A 16,552-nucleotide genomic window follows, 5' to 3' on the forward strand; every position below is an offset into this window, starting at 1 on the left:
CATTGGAATCAGGTCCGGGAACCCGAATGGAGTTATATACTACTATTACCGCTATGTATAATATTGTTACTGTTATACGTATATGTAGGTAAAAAAGACACATAGCATTTGTTGTTAGACAAATGGGAATCACAGTTAATTTGTGAAGAAAAAAACATCAGACTTAATTAAGCTAGATATTAATAGTTTTATTAGTCTTCTGGCAGTATAAATAGATTAAATAGACTTTGCCTTTGAGTCATATAGGCCTGCGATCAATCTCAGTTCTGCCAACTTATTAGGCTTGTGACCTGGTGTGGGCCTCAGTTTCCATGTTTATTAAATGGGCCTGGGGGCAGTGTCTGAGTCATCCTATTGTTATGTGGGGAGGAAGTGACACACAGGTCCAGCCAGCCATTTAGGCACTGCCTGGCACACATGGCTGGTGCCCAGTAAGGGCAGTTGCTATTGTGTAAAATCAAGGGTGCAGCACATTGTTGAACACAGGATACAGGAAAAGAACAGCTTACCCACCTTGTAAAAACTATATGGAAAACTACAGTGGTGACCTGCCAAGAATCTGTGCTGAAATTTGGGGGTTCAGAACTCAAGTCTGATACTTAGAATGCAGGGTTCCATCCAGGCTTCCCCCCAGTGTCCCTGAGCAAGTTACTCAGCCTCTCTCTGACGGTGTTCTCATCTTTCTCATCTGTAAAACAGGCATGTAAAACAGTGGCAGCTGGAAGAACTAGGTGAGTCGATGCCTGCGGGGCTCTTGGACGACTGCCTGGCACACAGTAAACGCCCAACGACAGTTTCTCTGTTTTTTAGTGTTTAAAAGTGGCATTGATCCTGTTAAATGGAACTTTAAGCAAAGATTGCAAGTACTTAAAAATAAAGTAGCTCAAGACTGTGGGTGGAATTTAGTTGTTGGTTCAAGTGTGGATTTTTTACTAGTTTGGCAGCAGAAAATCAGTACTTCAAAGTGACTAAAAATGTTAAGAAAGTGCTAAAAGGGAGATTTTTTTAAGAAGAACATTTTATTACTAAAATAGAGTGGCATAAGGAACCCTTGTGTTCACACATACCCGGCTTCAACTCTGATCAACTCATGACTGATCCTGTTTCACCTGACGCTCCCTTGCCCCCATATTATTTTGAAGCAAATCCCAGGCATTGCTTCATTTTATTTGTAAATTTTTCAGTATATCTCTCTAAAAGAAAGGGATTTTTAAAAACCAATCGTGGTACATAATACTATTAGCACACCTAAAAAAACCATTGTAACTCCTCAATATCATTACATATTAAGTGGGAGAATTTTTTAAAGCAGTGAAATAACAATTCACAGCAAGCATTAAGATGACTGTACTTTTAGTGAAATTAGAACACACCCACGTATTCGTTAGTTTAACAGTACTGAGGGAGCCCATGCTAGTTCAGTGTACTGAGGGGTTCTCATTCCAGCTCTGTTGGTAGTGCTACCTCAGGGCTTTGGTTTCTTTCCACCAAGAAAAATACCTATGTGCAAGGATTGCTGTCAGAATTAAATGAAATAACCCACTTAAAGTGACTGGTACAGAGAAGAAAATGAATATTCCTTTCTTCCTTTTCTCCTTTAGCTTCAATTCCGTTATTTTACACTACAGTTTATGTTAGACGTGAAGGGCTCTCCTGTCCTTTGTCTGTAGCCATCCTACGGGGCAGTGGGGCAGTGCAGCCACAGCTCACTGGCATAAGAGCTCTTCCATGCTGGGCCATCAATCAGATGGAAGGTTATGGACTTGGTGAGAACACACCATCTCTTGTGAACTCATGTTAGGTTGCATGTTCTCCTTGGATTTTGCATGCTGATGCGGCATCTCTGATTGTACCTCACTGCCTTCCTAGGAGAGTAATTTGCCCAGATAGCCATTATGTCCCTCTTCTTATGTCCACAGTTACTCAGGTGCAGCCTTGTGATATCTTTGATGCTTTATGATCCAGCTTATGCATCAGGAATCATCAGATCGCGAGGCCTTTCTCTGTTGGCTTCCGACCCCCTTCCCCTTTCTCACATTTAGGCACTACTGGAGAAATGAGTAGGACAAAGATCCCGACCTCAAGGAGCTTGATTCAAGTATAATAGGGGTCACAGATAAACACTTCTAATGTAATGTGGAAAGTGCTGACGGTATCTGTAAAATACTAAGAACAGTGTTAGGGAAGGCTTCATGGAGGAGGTGACATTTAAGTGGACCTGGAAGGAGGAGCATGGGGTTGGAATAAAGAAGGTTATTCTAGGTAGAGGAAGAGCAGTCTCAAGGGCACAGAGCTGTGAAAATGGTGTGTCCCTCATCTGCCCAAGCCTATGATGTGCTCCACAACATGGTTCAGCCTCCAAAGTTTTTCCATCTTTAGCCCTTGCATCTTGTCACCCACCTGGTTCCGCAGAGACTCTTTCAGTGACCCCTTCCTTCCTCCCAGGACCCTCTCCCTTCTCTGACTCTCCATGTCACTCAGTGATATCAAAACTGTAAGAACGTGACACTAGAACTAGCTACAGATGGGGGTGGAGGGTGACAAGGGAGTGGGCTGCTGAATCTAACCCATGGAGTAGATGCCTTTGGACCTTTTAAAACTTAAAGAAAAGCTGTTACAGATATTAAGGCTCTGAGCAGGTATATTATGGATAGATTATTTGTGTCCCTCCAAATGGCATATGTTGAAACCCAAATTCCCACTGGGGTGGTATTTGGAGATGGGGCCTTTGGAGGTGAATAGGTCATGAGGATGGAGCCATCGTGAATGGGACTAGTGCCTTTATAAGAAGAGACACCAGAGCAAGGCTCTCACTTCCACGTGTGAGGATTCAGTAAGAGCACAACTGTCTACAAAGCAGCAACGGGACCCTTGCCGGACCCTGAATCTGCTGCAGCTTGATCCAGGGCTTGACAGCCTCCAGAGCTGTGAGAAATACAAGTGTTTGTTATTTGGGCCTCCCAGTTCATGGTGTTGACAAATAACATAACAAATTACCACAAGCTTAGTGGCTTAAAACAGCAAACATTTATTATCTCATAGTTTTGTGGGTCTGAAGTCCAAATTGGGACTCCCTAGGTTAAAATCAAGGGGTCGGCAGGGCTGTGTTCTTTTCTGGGGAGGCCCTAAGGAAGACTCCATTTCTGGTTTATGGAGGCTGCCCCCATTCCTCGGCTCCCTTCCTCCGTCCGCACAGCCAGCAGCGTTGGATGGAGTCCTCCCATTGGGACACGCTCGTGCTCTCCTCAGCCTCCTCCTCCTCCATCTAAGGACCCTTGTGATCACATGGGGCCCATCTACCTGGGTAATCCAGGGTAATCTCCCTGTTTGAAGGTCATCTGACAAACAACCTTCATTCCATCTGCCACATTAATTCTTCTTTGCAATGTCACATATCCACAGGTTCCAGGGATTAGGACTTGGACATCTTTTAGGGGAGGAGGTATACTGCTTTAGGGATTACTTGGTACCCACTGTGTATTCAACCTTTAGTAAAAGTGTTTAAGATTCTGCTCTGCTCCAGGAATTGTGCCTGACAGCCTCTGGGGAAGGAGAGAGGACCCTCCCTTACCTCTAGGAGCCTGCAGTCCAGCGAAGGGCAATCCACCTGTAGCTAGACATTGTGGCCATCATGCAGGGATCATGTGTGACATTATGTGAGTGAATGGGGTCTGGCTGTGCCTGGCAGTACAGAGTGGGTGTAGGGAGGAACACGGCATCTTGAAAGGTGGGGAGGAGTTTGCGATGGAGAGAAGGTGCGCAGGACATTCAAAAAAAGGGAGAACCATTAGGGTGTGAAGCCGGGGACTTAGAGCCTGGAGGCTGAGGGGGCGTTTGACAGGGTCTGAGGTCACATGGGACTTTTGGCACTGATGGTGCCGGGCCTTGAGTGTTCATGGGATTCTGGACTCACCCCCACTGGTTAGGCCCCGAGGTCACTATACATTGGCTGCCCTGTAGCAAGTCAGCTGGCAGAGCTGCTTCCTTTGGCTGGAGTGTATTTTGAAACCAGAATTCACTGCAGCCAAATATGCTTCATCTGTCCCCCTGCCTTGCTCACTAATTTATTTTCATCTGGCTCTCTTAGGCAGGGGTCGGGTAAGGGGGTGGAAATCATGGGAAATCTTAGAAGAGGACAGTAGCCTGATGAAATCTTATATGTAATGCAATAAACATCCTGTTTGCACATCTCAAACTTTTCCCCCAACAGTCTTAAAAGTCAGATTTTATGATGCAGTTTAAGAGGAAAATAGGCATCAGAGTGTGAGGAAGGCAGCTGTAATATACTGGAAAACATGTCGAATTTGAACTTGAACATGTCCTGAGGTTGACCCTGAACTCTGCTGTACATTAAGTGTGTTATGCTGGACAAGTCACTTAGCTTCTGTGAGGCTCATTTTCCCAAACTAGTTAATGAGAGCTGTGATATCAGGGCCCATGACAGGGCTGCTGGGCAGAGAACAAAGGTCATGTGGCTGAAAATGCCTCATGGGCCCTGAGAGATTGGACATTCTCAGCCCCTGTTTGTACCTGGTAAATAAACTAATAATGTGGCCATATGTGTTTTTTCCTTTGATTCCTGCTCTTACAATGCCTGAGGGTACTTTCCTGAACCCTATTTATTATTAGTCTAGACTCTGGGAAATTTAACTGAACCCCTGCTGACCTATCTCCAGACAAATGCTGAATGTTTCCTTTGTGATAAGTAGCATTTTTGTATTTAGACATGTATTCATTCCACAAATACCTGCTGGCCACCACCTTCTGTACTCACGCTGTGCTCAGAAATGTGTGGGAAGCTGTGCAGCCCTCTCCTTGCACGGCTCATACTCCCACTGACAGAGAGGCGTACCTGTAAAAGTCAGGCCAGAGGACATGGCTGTGTGTAACTCAGTGCCCAGCGGTGGTTCACAGATGTGCTTTTAAGTACAGAGCAAGGTGAAAATTAGCCTGAGTTGGCCTTGACAGAAAAACTTTCATGGAAAAGATGAAAGTGCGGCAGACCCTTCAGGGCTGGAACTACGTATGTTTGGATAAAGTAAAAAGGGCATTAGGAGGAAACTCGAGTGAACAGCGGTCAAAGGACAGAGCAAGCCACCAGTTTAGTTAATCACTCTCCTTCTGGAAGCACTTTCTTGTCCCTGTCAATCACGATTCTACATTTCTTCCTATCTCTCTCTTTTTTAAAAAATATAATTAAATTATTTTTTTTAGTTTCTAGCCCCATGCACAGTACCTGACATGTGGTAGGTGCCTTAGAGTAGGTTTTTACTATAGGAGAAATCGGCCATCACAAATCCAGTCCTTTGTCCTTTGTGTCCCTTTAGTTCGCTCGTGAAAGTAGGCTACAGCAAGACAGAGATCTGTTGTGTAGGGATTAATCGTTTCCCCTGAATCTTTTCTTGAACCCTGCTGCTGTACATGGGCCCTATTTAAAAACTCTACAAGTCCAGCCTTAGGCTACAGAACACTTGGAAGAAGAACTGTTTGTCTATTAAATTGTAGATCTAGAACACATACGGAAAGGAATTGGCTTTTTTTGAGCATGTGCTGTGTAGTTACTGGGCATGCATTATCTCGTTTATTCTCAAGGCTCCTTAGAGATCATTTCTTCTTAATGTCATAGATCACAGCAATTACAACAAGATGGAATCATCAATAAGAGACCAAGACAAGAGAGTCTAAAACTAAAGTTATTCTGTTTGTAGTTTCAAAATCTTTCTACAACCTGCATTCCATTCTCTGTTAATTTAAAATTTATTACATGTGAGTGTAACATATCTGTCTATACAAACTATTTGCTTTCTTTTTATTTTAGATTTCACACATTGGCAAACTGAGAGATTTTCTTCTGGAACACAGGAAAGATTATATTAATGCTTACAGGTTAGTGCATATTTTTATCATGATTTTGATAACCAGGTTCTTTTCCATACCTATATTCCTTTTAACCTTTTTGTCCACCTATTTTACTTAATAACTTAGAATTGTAATGGAGATTGGTTTGGCAGTAGTATTTGCAGAGCCAAAAGGAGCTCCCATACCCAGGGTAGCCTCTGTCATCCCCATATCCTCAAAGTCACTCTACCCACACAGCATATCTTCTATTCTGATACAAACATGTGTTTGATACAAACATGATACAACATTTCTATATGTACATTGTGAAACTTGCAGACATGAGTGAGACACTGTTTCTCCTTCAGTAACTATTTATTGAACATATGAAGGGATTTCATGGCATACAGTAATGCCATTTAGAGAGACAGAGCTCTTGCCTCTAGGGAAGGTTTTGGTTAGGATGATTTTTAAAAAGAGAAAACAGTTTTATAGTGCCTTCCAAAAGAGTTTCTGGAATAGACTGTAGTGCCCAGCAGACACAGGAACCTTGCAGTGCAGATAACCTGCCTCCTGCTCTTCCCTGACCTCCGCCTGCACCTGGCTTTACTATCGCATGTCTACCATAAGCCTCGGCTTCAAGTGTCTCATGTAAGTTCATGAAAAAGTTGGACTGAACATACGAAATGCCTTCATTAGAAGCATTCTTTTTGGGATTTTATCTGTATAAAGCAAGTGTTTGTTCTTCAGAAGCCTTCTTCTCACAAAGTATAAGATAAATGATATGTGAGGTGAATTTTAAATAATCCCTGATACTTTGTCTCCCTGAACAACATAGCAACTTTATACTTTTAAGTATTTTGTTTGTATACTTTTGGAATGTACTGAAATTATTCTAATGCATACTACCAAGACTTATTTTAAGTTCTCAGTTAAAATAGTTGGTTAACACTAGATGGCAGTGTAAATTTCATTTCTAAAAGTGTATGTGTATCAAATACTAATTTTATAGTCCCTAAAAATGGAAGCTGCAGCGACTTTGGAAAACTTACCCAAAGTGGTATAAACCTGTCAGTGTCCAGCTTCTTTCTTTAGTGTCTGACAATTTAGGTTAAAAAACGGCTTAGAGGTCTTTCATGGAAATCCATTAACGTCCCTTAGCCTTGAAAAGGCATCCAGGGAGGAGAATGCTTTGAATGTTGGGTTAGTTCAAGCCACCCCCCACCCCCACCCCAATAGCCATGTCAACCTGAGAAAGTCTTTGAATCTGTGAAACAAATGTCTTCCTCTAAACCAGGGGTTTGCAACCATTTCGCCTGCTGCCTGTTTCTATACAATCTGTAAGCTAAGAACAGCTTTTACATTTTCAAATGGCTGGGCGGGGGGCATAATAATAATAATATTTTACCATCTGTATTATGGTGAAAATAATATGAAATCTAAATTTCAGTATCCATAAACGAAGTTTGTTGCAACACCACTATGTGCATTCATTTACGTATTATCTGCGGTTGCTTTTGTGCTACAGTGTAGAGTTGAGTGGCTGTGACAGACCAAATGGCCCTAAAGTCTAACACATTTACTCTCTGGCCCTTTTCAGAAACACCCTGCTTTAACAATGGAGGAGATCAACACTAGCCAGCTGGTTGGGAAATTCAACAAGACAATATAATCAAAATGCAGTGCAAAAGGAAAAGCAATAGATTTGCAGAAAGGTTGTGTATAAGGGTGCTTATTCAGTCACTTTGCAATAGTTTTGAACTTCTGAGCCCTCTCCTCTGATGCTGCTGAGTATAGTGGGCTGGTGACTTAAGCCTTCTCATTTCCCAGCCACAATGGCAGCAAATGCTGGGACTGAGGGCCAGCATCCCAGGGGCAAATCTGCTCTGCCACTTAGCGTGAGTGGCTTGAGCATCAGAGAATTGTAGTTCCTGGGGCTTTCTTAGTCTTGAGCAATGCCACACCCATTATGGAGACTCAGTCTTTTATGCCACACCCATTATGGAGACTCATCTTCCCAGTTGCAGCTGTTCACTACCCAGAGTTCCACTCCTACTCCTGTTTTGGTCCCTTTGAAAGAGCACGGGCTTTGGGGTCAGTCACACCTAAGTTCCAGTCCCAGTTCTGCCAACTGTTAACCCTGTGAGTGTTTACACTTACTTCACATTTTTGGGCTTGTTTTCCTTTTTTAAAAAATGTGGATAATGTTCTAAGGAGGGTTAAATGAGATGTGGGAGAGTTCTTGGCACTAGTGAAGGGTAATTGAATTGGAACACCCTTTGAGCTATGACGCTGCTGAGGGAGTGGTCAGTTATAAAAAGAAAACACCTCTATTTCCTGCCAGAGGGTGGTAGGAGGGAGGGAGAGTAAGAGAGAGATGGGGTGCAGGAGTCAGGCCAACATGAGGGAGATACACGTTATGAGCTTAATCGCTGATGAAATCATGGGTAGTAGGCAACGCTTAGGTCTGTGAGTGGGTGGCCTATTGAAGGCTCCTGAATCAGACTGACTCACTCAGCCTTTAGTGCCACTGGAGAGTTGCAGACCCTGAAGCACAGAGAGCTGGGGCAGGTCCCTTATAGCGAACGAGAGAGAGAACAGAGCTGTCTGTAAGCAGGCAGACCCCAGAGACAGGGTGGCGAGAGGAAGGATCTGTGGCTAGGTGCGTGTTTCTGTTCCTGTCTGTGCCCAGGTCCTTCTGCCAGGTTACCAATCAGAGATGTCCCTCCTCCTCCCATGGAGGGGGTATAGGAGGAGGCCGAGGAAGCTAAGGCGTCACACCAGGGGCGTTGTTCTGTAGATCAGGGAATAGGCATCCTCTCAAGGCCCTTACCTTTCTCCAGATGGGGAAGGACCACCTTGTCTCCTCCTGTCAAGTCCTCCCTCCCAGAGGTGGCAGACTGTTGAAAGCCTTTCTCTTTGACTACTACCGCCAGTGCAATGTGCTGGCCTTGGCCTGCTCCTTGGAACATTTTGGATGGAGTAGATGGTGGAACTGAGAGAAATATTGCCTTCAGACCCATAAGGCTATGTTAGTTTGACATAATTAGGAGGCTGTAATTTTTTCCATAATGTAGAGCTCAGATTTTATTGACCCATTTATTTTTTTTTAATAATGACATTTTGCTAGAATAGAACAGCATGCAGCCTTTGTAGCCTCTGGCTGGATCTCTTGAATGATTTTAATTAAAAATAATTTCTCCATTTCTGGTAGATGTGCCTTTTCTGCAGTATCCTGGCAACCAAACAGTACCACTTGGGGGAGAAACTCTATGGTTTCTGTTGTTACTTATCGGATAACCATACTGTCCATTTTCCTAAAAGGTTAATTGACACTGACTGTATCCTAAAGGAACATCACCTTTTAATTGGGTAACCACTTTTATCAAATTAACCTTTAGACCTTTTCAATGTCACTGAGCTGAATTTCTGTTAAATCAAAATATAGAGTAGGAGGATGTTAATCTAATGTTCTTTGAATTAGTTATTTATAGGTCTGCTCTGTCCACAGTGTACATATTCAATCGGAAGTGAATACCTTTCTTGTGTTTCTGTCTCTGACCCCTTAGCCTCTACATCTGGTGAGACAGTTTCTCCTAAGGATGAGCACGAGGCTCATGGCCCCTCGGCTCACCACCCTCACTCCCCCCGCATTGATCTACCTCAGCTAGCGTGCATTCTGTGTGGTCACCATGTTCAGCCAAACCAGTTAAGAAAACAAGATGCCAGGGAGCGCTGTGATAAGGAAATGGTTCCCTCTCCCTCTTCAGATTCATCCAGGGGAGGATTAGCTGTTCCTCAGGAGCCCAGTGGCTTCCTTCTCTCCTTCCAACTCTCCCCAAGGAAATGTGGAAGTTGGGGTTGGGGAGTGGGAAGGTTGCCACACCGAGGAAGCGCAGGGGACTGATGTACTGATGTTTGGGACTGAGAAGACCCCATGCTTTCTCTTCCCTTTTCTCTCTGGGAGGGACTTGTCACCTGGCTGGATGCGTCCCCTGCCCTAAGTTCTCCAGGGAAGGCTCCGGATGCCTGGAGGTCTTGGGGGTGGGGGTAAAGTGGGTTGGCGAGGGATCTATTAAGGAGCACAGTTGTAGCTGTCTGTCAAGCCTGTTCTCTAGGTCATCCTCAGGCCTTGAATCGGGTATTTCAAAAAGTTATTTGATCATTGACTTATTGATTTATCAGCCTGCTAAGTCCTAGGCATTGCTGTTAATGATGGGGATATAACAGTGAACAGACAAAAGTCCTTGACTTTGTGGAACTTAAATTTTTTGAAGGGGGAGCACAGACAAGAAACAAAATAAGTAAAATACATAGACTATTAGAGCAAGGTAAGTGCTTTCAGGGGGAGGGAAGAAGGGAAGGTGGTTAGAAAATGTTAGGGGGACACAAGTTTATAAACATAGGTTAGGGAAGGCCTCAGTAAGAGGGGGACACTGAGTTAACACTTAAAAGAAGTAAGGGTCAGTTATATAGATACCTGGGGAAAGAACATTCCAGTAAGAAAAGAGCCAGCAAGTGTAAAGGTCCTGATGTAGGCGTGTGTCTGGAATGTCCGAGGAACAGCAAGGAGGCTAGTGTGACGGAGCAGGAGGGATGGGGGACGGCTGAAGATGAGCTCAGAGAGATAGCAAGAACCAGGTCTTCCGGGCATCTTAGGGATCTGCGGCTCCCGGTTTTTGCTTGCAGGTGGGAAGCTGGTGAAGGTCTCAGCGGGGGATTGGTAGGGCCTGACTTACTGTGTGAGAGGCTCAGTATGGCCAGTGTGTTAGAGTGGCCTCAGGAGGGGCGAGGCAGAAGCAGCAGGCGGGCCGGCTGGCTACAGGCCAGGTGAGGGGCCCGAGAGGCAGCTGAGGACGTGATAGCAAGAGGTCAGCTGCTGGAAATATTTTGAGGGTAGAGCCAGTAAGATTTGTGGATGGGTTAGATGTGAGATGGGAGAGAAAAAGGAGTCAGGACGACTCAGGTGCGGGGCCTGAGCCGCCAGGAGGAATGGCGCTGCGGCTGGTGCCAGTGGGGGAGGCCGCAGCAGGACTGTGCGCAGGGGGCAGCAGGAGGTCAGCCTCGGGCTTCACGCAGGTCAGACATTTATGTCTCAGGTTCAAGGAGAGGTCCGAGCCAAAGACAGGAGTTTAGGACCTGTCAGCGTAAAGGTGCTGTTCACACTGGAATAGCCATGAGACTAGACAAACTCACCCAGGGAGCAGTGTGGGTAGCAAAGAGATTCAGACACTGGGCCACGAACTGGGTCCTTAAATGGTCAGCAGGGGTGAGGGTGGCTAAACGACAGTGTCAACAAAGAGCCTGAAAAATGAGCAGCCAATGAGGTAGGAGGAAAACAGGGAAGTGTGGTGTCATGGAGGCGGGAGGAAGAAAACCAGCCAAGGAGAAGAGCCATCTGCCCCGTCCGAGCCAGTGCAGGGGCCGTGGCAGCCTTGGGAGCGAGGACAGCTGTGGAGTAATGAGGGTACAGGCTGTTGAGATGGGGTTCGAGAAAAGTGGTCAGGAAAATGGAGACCTCGGGGGTAAACTTCTTAGAGAAGTTTTGCTGAAGAGAGAGGAAAAATTGGACAATGGCTGGAAGGAGACATGGCACTAAGAGGTTTTTTGTTTTTTTTTTTTAAGTTGGGAGAAATAATACCATGTTTGTATGTGACTAGGAAAGATCCAGTCAACAGGAAAAAATCCGTATATTAGTAACTAATACGTGCAGTGTTCACTGTGTGCACCGCCAAATCAGTGTGCACACACATGAATTCTTTTAAGGTTGAAGGTGCAGGGGAGAGAAAAGAGAATTGCTGGGGGAGAGCTCGTTCTCAGAAAACAGGAAGCCGAGTTATTACTGACACTGGAGCTGGGGTGGGGTGTTGGAGAGGTTTGAGGAGCGTGGAGAAGACGTGGGACAGCCGTCCGGGAGAATGGGAGCACACGCCACAAGGACACTGAGCACACTTGGCAGGCAGCAGGAGGGCGCCACTGAGATAGTGACCATGAGACGGCCAGCGTGTGGTCTGCCGGCTAAATAGGGAGCCGGTCATCGGTGGTTCTGTAGGCCCACTGGTCTCTCCCATCTGAGCTCTAACTCCACACAGGTCTTGTCTCATTGCTTCCCACCCACTCCTGGCATCCTTCCAGAACCCAGCTTTGTAGCCACAATGACTCTTGCCTTTCCCCCTAAGAGATGGTAGAACTTCTCCTTCAGTTTCCCCAGATTTCATTACTCAAGGGTTGTAAGATCATTTGCCCTGGTTTCCTTTTTTCAAAACGAAGTGTCACTCATGGACCATTTGGTCTCAAGAACATTACTTCTGTCCTTTTATATTGCATTATAAGGACAAGTGTTAGCAGCAATTTATTTCTTTCTTAAATATTTTGAGTTCTTTCTTACCTTCTTTCTGTTTTTTTGTTTGTTTGTTTCTGTTACTCTTTCTTGTTCACCCAGACCCCAGATCTTGGGGTCTGTTGATGCTCTGCTTCCAGCATTGTTCTGTTCCTGACAGTTGTAATCTCCATCCTTTGCCTTTTCCTGGTCCCCTGCTACCACCCATGCTCTGCCATTGTCCCTTTCTTAAAGTTCAGTTAAATAGAAACTTACTAGCACCTACCTGTTCCATGGTGCTGGGGATACAAAGATGATAAGCAGGGCTCTCTGCCTCGTTTGGATAACCTATTGTCTGATATTCCTCCTCCGTTCCATCTACTGTGGTATTGCCACATTTATCTTCCCCAGGCTGAGCCCTTCCACTGGCTAAAGCTCCTTCCACTAGCACTGAAGGCCCCCCAAGAACCCATGGCTTCTACCTGTGCTGTGTTCCAGCCAAACGGACGTGCTGGCTCTTCTCCAGGCAGGCTGCCTCTCCTGATCCCATTCTGTTACTGGGAGCGTCTGCACTGGCCTCCCTACCGCTGCAGCCTGCCTTTCAGGATTTAGTTCACAGTTCGCCTTCATCCTGATCAACTAGTAGGAAATAAGCAGCCCCTTTTCTGAACTCCCTTGCCTTTTTTGGCGTGAGGGGTGCCCTGCATGGTGGTAAAGAGCATAGACTCGGGCCAGAATGCCTTGGTTCAAATCCCAACTCTGCGAAGTATTCGCTCTGTGACTTGGGCAAGTTGATGAACCTCTCTGTGCCTCAGTTGCTTCATCTATAGAATGGAAGTTATTGTAGTACCCACCTCATAGAATTTTAAGAATTAAGTGGGTAAATATACGTGGAGCACTTAGAACAGTGAATGGTGTTAACACATGGAAAGCGTTCTGTAGCTGTTAGTCTTTGTTTATGATACATAAGCACATATGGTTAACCTTTGAACAGCTTGGGTTTGACCTGCATGGATCTACTTATATGTGGATTTTTTCCGATATATTGGAAAATATTTTGGAGATTTGTGACAATTTGGAAAAACATTTTTTCTAGCTTACTTTATTATAAGAATACACTGTATAAAAATATACAAACTATGTGTTAATTGACTATTATCAGTAAGGCTTCTAGTCAACAGTAGGCTATTAGTACTTTGGGGGGGAGTCAAAATATATATGTGGATTTTCAACTACATGGGGGCTTTGTGCCCTTAACCCCCACATTGTTCAAGGCTCAGCTGTACATGTTACATGTTACATATTGTGATATAGTTTATTAAGAGCAGGGTCTATATTTTGTTTATGTTTGTAGCACAAACATTAACAGCTCAATTTCAGGAAGTATGTTGGGCATATACTAGGGGCAAGGTATATACTCACCGTATTTAATATTTATAGCAAAGTAGGAGTGTAGTCTTTAGCTTGTGTCCACCCTGCGTCAGTGACCTTAGGAACAGAGTGTAAGATGACTTGTTATCCTCTCTTCTGCTCTATCCTCAGGAAGTATCTAATTGCGTGTTAAATTAATTGGTAGGCAGAATGTCAGTGGTATTTGTAATTTTGATCTTGCCCTTTTCATACCAATAAACTAAATGGTTTAAAAAAGCATATTCCTTTAAATTTCTGAACCCAGAATAAACTTAATACCTAATTTTCCCTCCTTTCTCCCTGAAGTAAATTGACTAATCCAAACCTATAACTATCATAGTCTCCTTTAATTCAATCTAATATTTAGATAAATTAAGCTCTGTAATAAAATTATTCTGTGCAGCATAAAGGAAATAAAGCTTGACAAATTTATATATGTATGTCCTATGAGAATATATATTCTTGGAATTTATTTGCCAGATAATTAACCTTTTCAAAGAAGTAATAATTTTGTTATTGTGATACTTAATTTGGGGTGACATCACTAGCAAGGCTTTATTACTGTTGATAAATATGTTTCAAATGCTTATATATCTAGTGCTGTTCTTAAAATGTCACAGAAAATAAGAATTTGACCCCTCTTTCAGGTTGCTCTGTCTTCTCATCTGTCATGTCCTAAGCTTGGCATCCCTGTGTGGCCCGATACGTTAACCTCTGTCCTCCGGGCCTTTGCCGTCTGTGCTCTGGGTCCTAGGCCTCTCCTCATTTACCCCCACATGCAGTCAGGGCAAAGCACCTACTACATCCCTGTCAGATCTGGGCTGTCTCCTCTCCCCTCCAACATGGCCTCGGCTCATGGGCTCTTCATCTCTTCCTAGACTCTGAACTGTGGTTGAGGACCTCAGGGTTCTCTTCGCCTGCCTCCAGGCCAGCCACCACAGGGGACCCCGTGCAGAATGCAGATTCCTCTGAAATCCTCTAGCGGCTATCGCCAGATTCGTTACTGCAAGGACTTCTTTCTAATTGATAGTGGAATTTTTGTATTCTGTATGATCGTTGTATTTTATTTTATTGAAGTAGCATTGATACACAGTCTTGGTTTCAAATGTAAACATAGTGGTTCAACAGTTACCCATATTATTAAATCCTCACCCCATCTGGTATGGTTTTTATCTATCAACATAGAAAGATGTCGCAGAATCATTGACTGTATTCTCCATGCTGTACTACCATCCCTGTGACTAACTTACATCGTGATTGCGAATTATTGTGCCCCTTTATCCGCCCACCTGAACCCCACCCCTTGGTAACCACTAGTTACTTCTCAGTGTCTATGAGACTACTGCTGTTTTGGTCCTTCTGTTTTGCTTTGTTTTTATATTCCACAAATAAGTGAAATTATATGGTATTTGTCTTTCTCTGCCTGGCTTGTTTCACTGAGCATAATACCCTCTAGACCCATCCATGTTGTTGCAAATAGTTTTCTTTTTATGGCTGAATAATATTCCATTGTGTATATGTACCACATCTTCTTTATCCATTCATCTGTTGATGGACACTTAGGGTGCTTCCATATGATCATTGTATTTTAGGGAAACCTATTGATACTAGAGAAACTGCCATTGCTGATTGATTCACTACCCATTTTACATAAATGTGTAATATCATAATACCATCTTCATTCCTTTGAAAAATAGTGCAGACATAAGCCATACACATCCAGTATAGACACTCCACGTGCATGTGGTATGCCACTCCTTGAAGTAACTCAGAGGCCCCAGAGGCCCGCAGCTGTGACGTGCAGTTTGTAGGGACCGCCCAGTTTACTCCTGTGGCCCTCTCACTCTCAGATATGTCCTGGTATAGATCCTGCATTAAGTGGTCTTTCCAACCATGACCTGCACCCTGGGGATTTGTAGCAGGTCCTTTCCCGTGGTTCTCTGTGCAGAGTCTTCCTCTCTCCATGACTGGCACCTCCCCTGCACAAACTGCCCAGCTGCAGACCAGCACCACCTACAGCGGTTTCTCATGCTCCCTGCTTCTGTGCCAGTCTCCCCTGTGGTATGGTGTGCCCTGTAGGACCCCCAATGAGCCTTCCTCAGCTCATCCCCAGCCCCTATCAGAGGCTGGACATAAAGGGGGAGCTGGTAAATAAGTGCATAAATGGATGAGTTGCAAGGATTAATATGTAAATAAGATATACATAAGGCACTAAGAAGAGTGCCACATACTAAGTGCTCTGCTACAGTTAGCACACCTACTGTGTGCAGACACCATTTGAGATGCTGGGGAAAGAAAGATGAATGGGACAGAGTCCCTGCTTTCATGAAGCTTGCGTTCTGGGAGGAGAGAGACAGCTATTTCAGGAGCAGTAAGTGCTGTAAAGGGAAATAAAGCTGGGTAAGGAATAGTGTAGAGTAGCAATGTGGTTTGGAGGGCCCCAGCACCCTCACATCACAGGGCACAGTGTAGAAGGGTGGCTTGCAGCCCAGAGACAATAACTTAATAGGTAACTGAGTAGGTGGCACAGAACCCAGGACAGCGGGTGCTGGGGGCGAGCCCAGGGAAGCCGGCCCAGGTCAGGCCATCTGGGCAGAGATCGGAGGAAGGGAAAATGCGGCCCTCCGTGGGGCGAGCACTCCAGGCTGTGTGGCGTGGCCGGTAGGGGAGAGCAAGGGGGCCAGTGTGGCTGGAGTGCGGTGGACAGGACGAGTGGCAGGAAGTAGGTCAAAGGTGGGGATGGGGGCAGTTGGGCTTTGTATTTATTCTCAGTGAGGCTGGGTGGCTGGCGGGGCTGGTGGGTGGAAGCCAAAGGATCTGAGTCCATACATTCTCTAAGGTCCCTTTTCACTCGACATTTTGTAATTCTGAATTGCAGCTGTTAATGTCCAGAGTGTTCACTTAGGCTATTTAGCAGCACTGATAATAGTAACATTGCCACACCTGCCCAGATCTTACAAAAGATGAGCAGGTAACATAACTAAT

At 44.8% G+C, this 16,552-nt stretch overlaps 1 protein-coding gene across 3 annotated transcripts in view; it reads left to right on the top strand.

Moving 5' to 3' along the window:
* Positions 1-16,552, top strand: part of STX18 (syntaxin 18) — a 131,231-nt gene that overhangs the window by 58,831 nt on the left and 55,848 nt on the right. For 2 of the 3 annotated variants that reach the window (XM_036921126.2, XM_036921128.2), the window contains one exon: positions 5,819-5,886. The exons of the other annotated variant lie outside the window; for it this stretch is intronic. In XM_036921126.2, the coding sequence (XP_036777021.2) occupies positions 5,819-5,886 (68 nt within the window). The remainder of the gene's footprint in view (positions 1-5,818; positions 5,887-16,552) is intronic. 3 annotated transcript variants of the gene reach the window in all.

The sequence above is a fragment of the Manis pentadactyla genome, chromosome 5 (assembly GCF_030020395.1).
Source record: "Manis pentadactyla isolate mManPen7 chromosome 5, mManPen7.hap1, whole genome shotgun sequence".
NCBI classification, from domain to species: Eukaryota; Metazoa; Chordata; class Mammalia; order Pholidota; family Manidae; genus Manis; species Manis pentadactyla.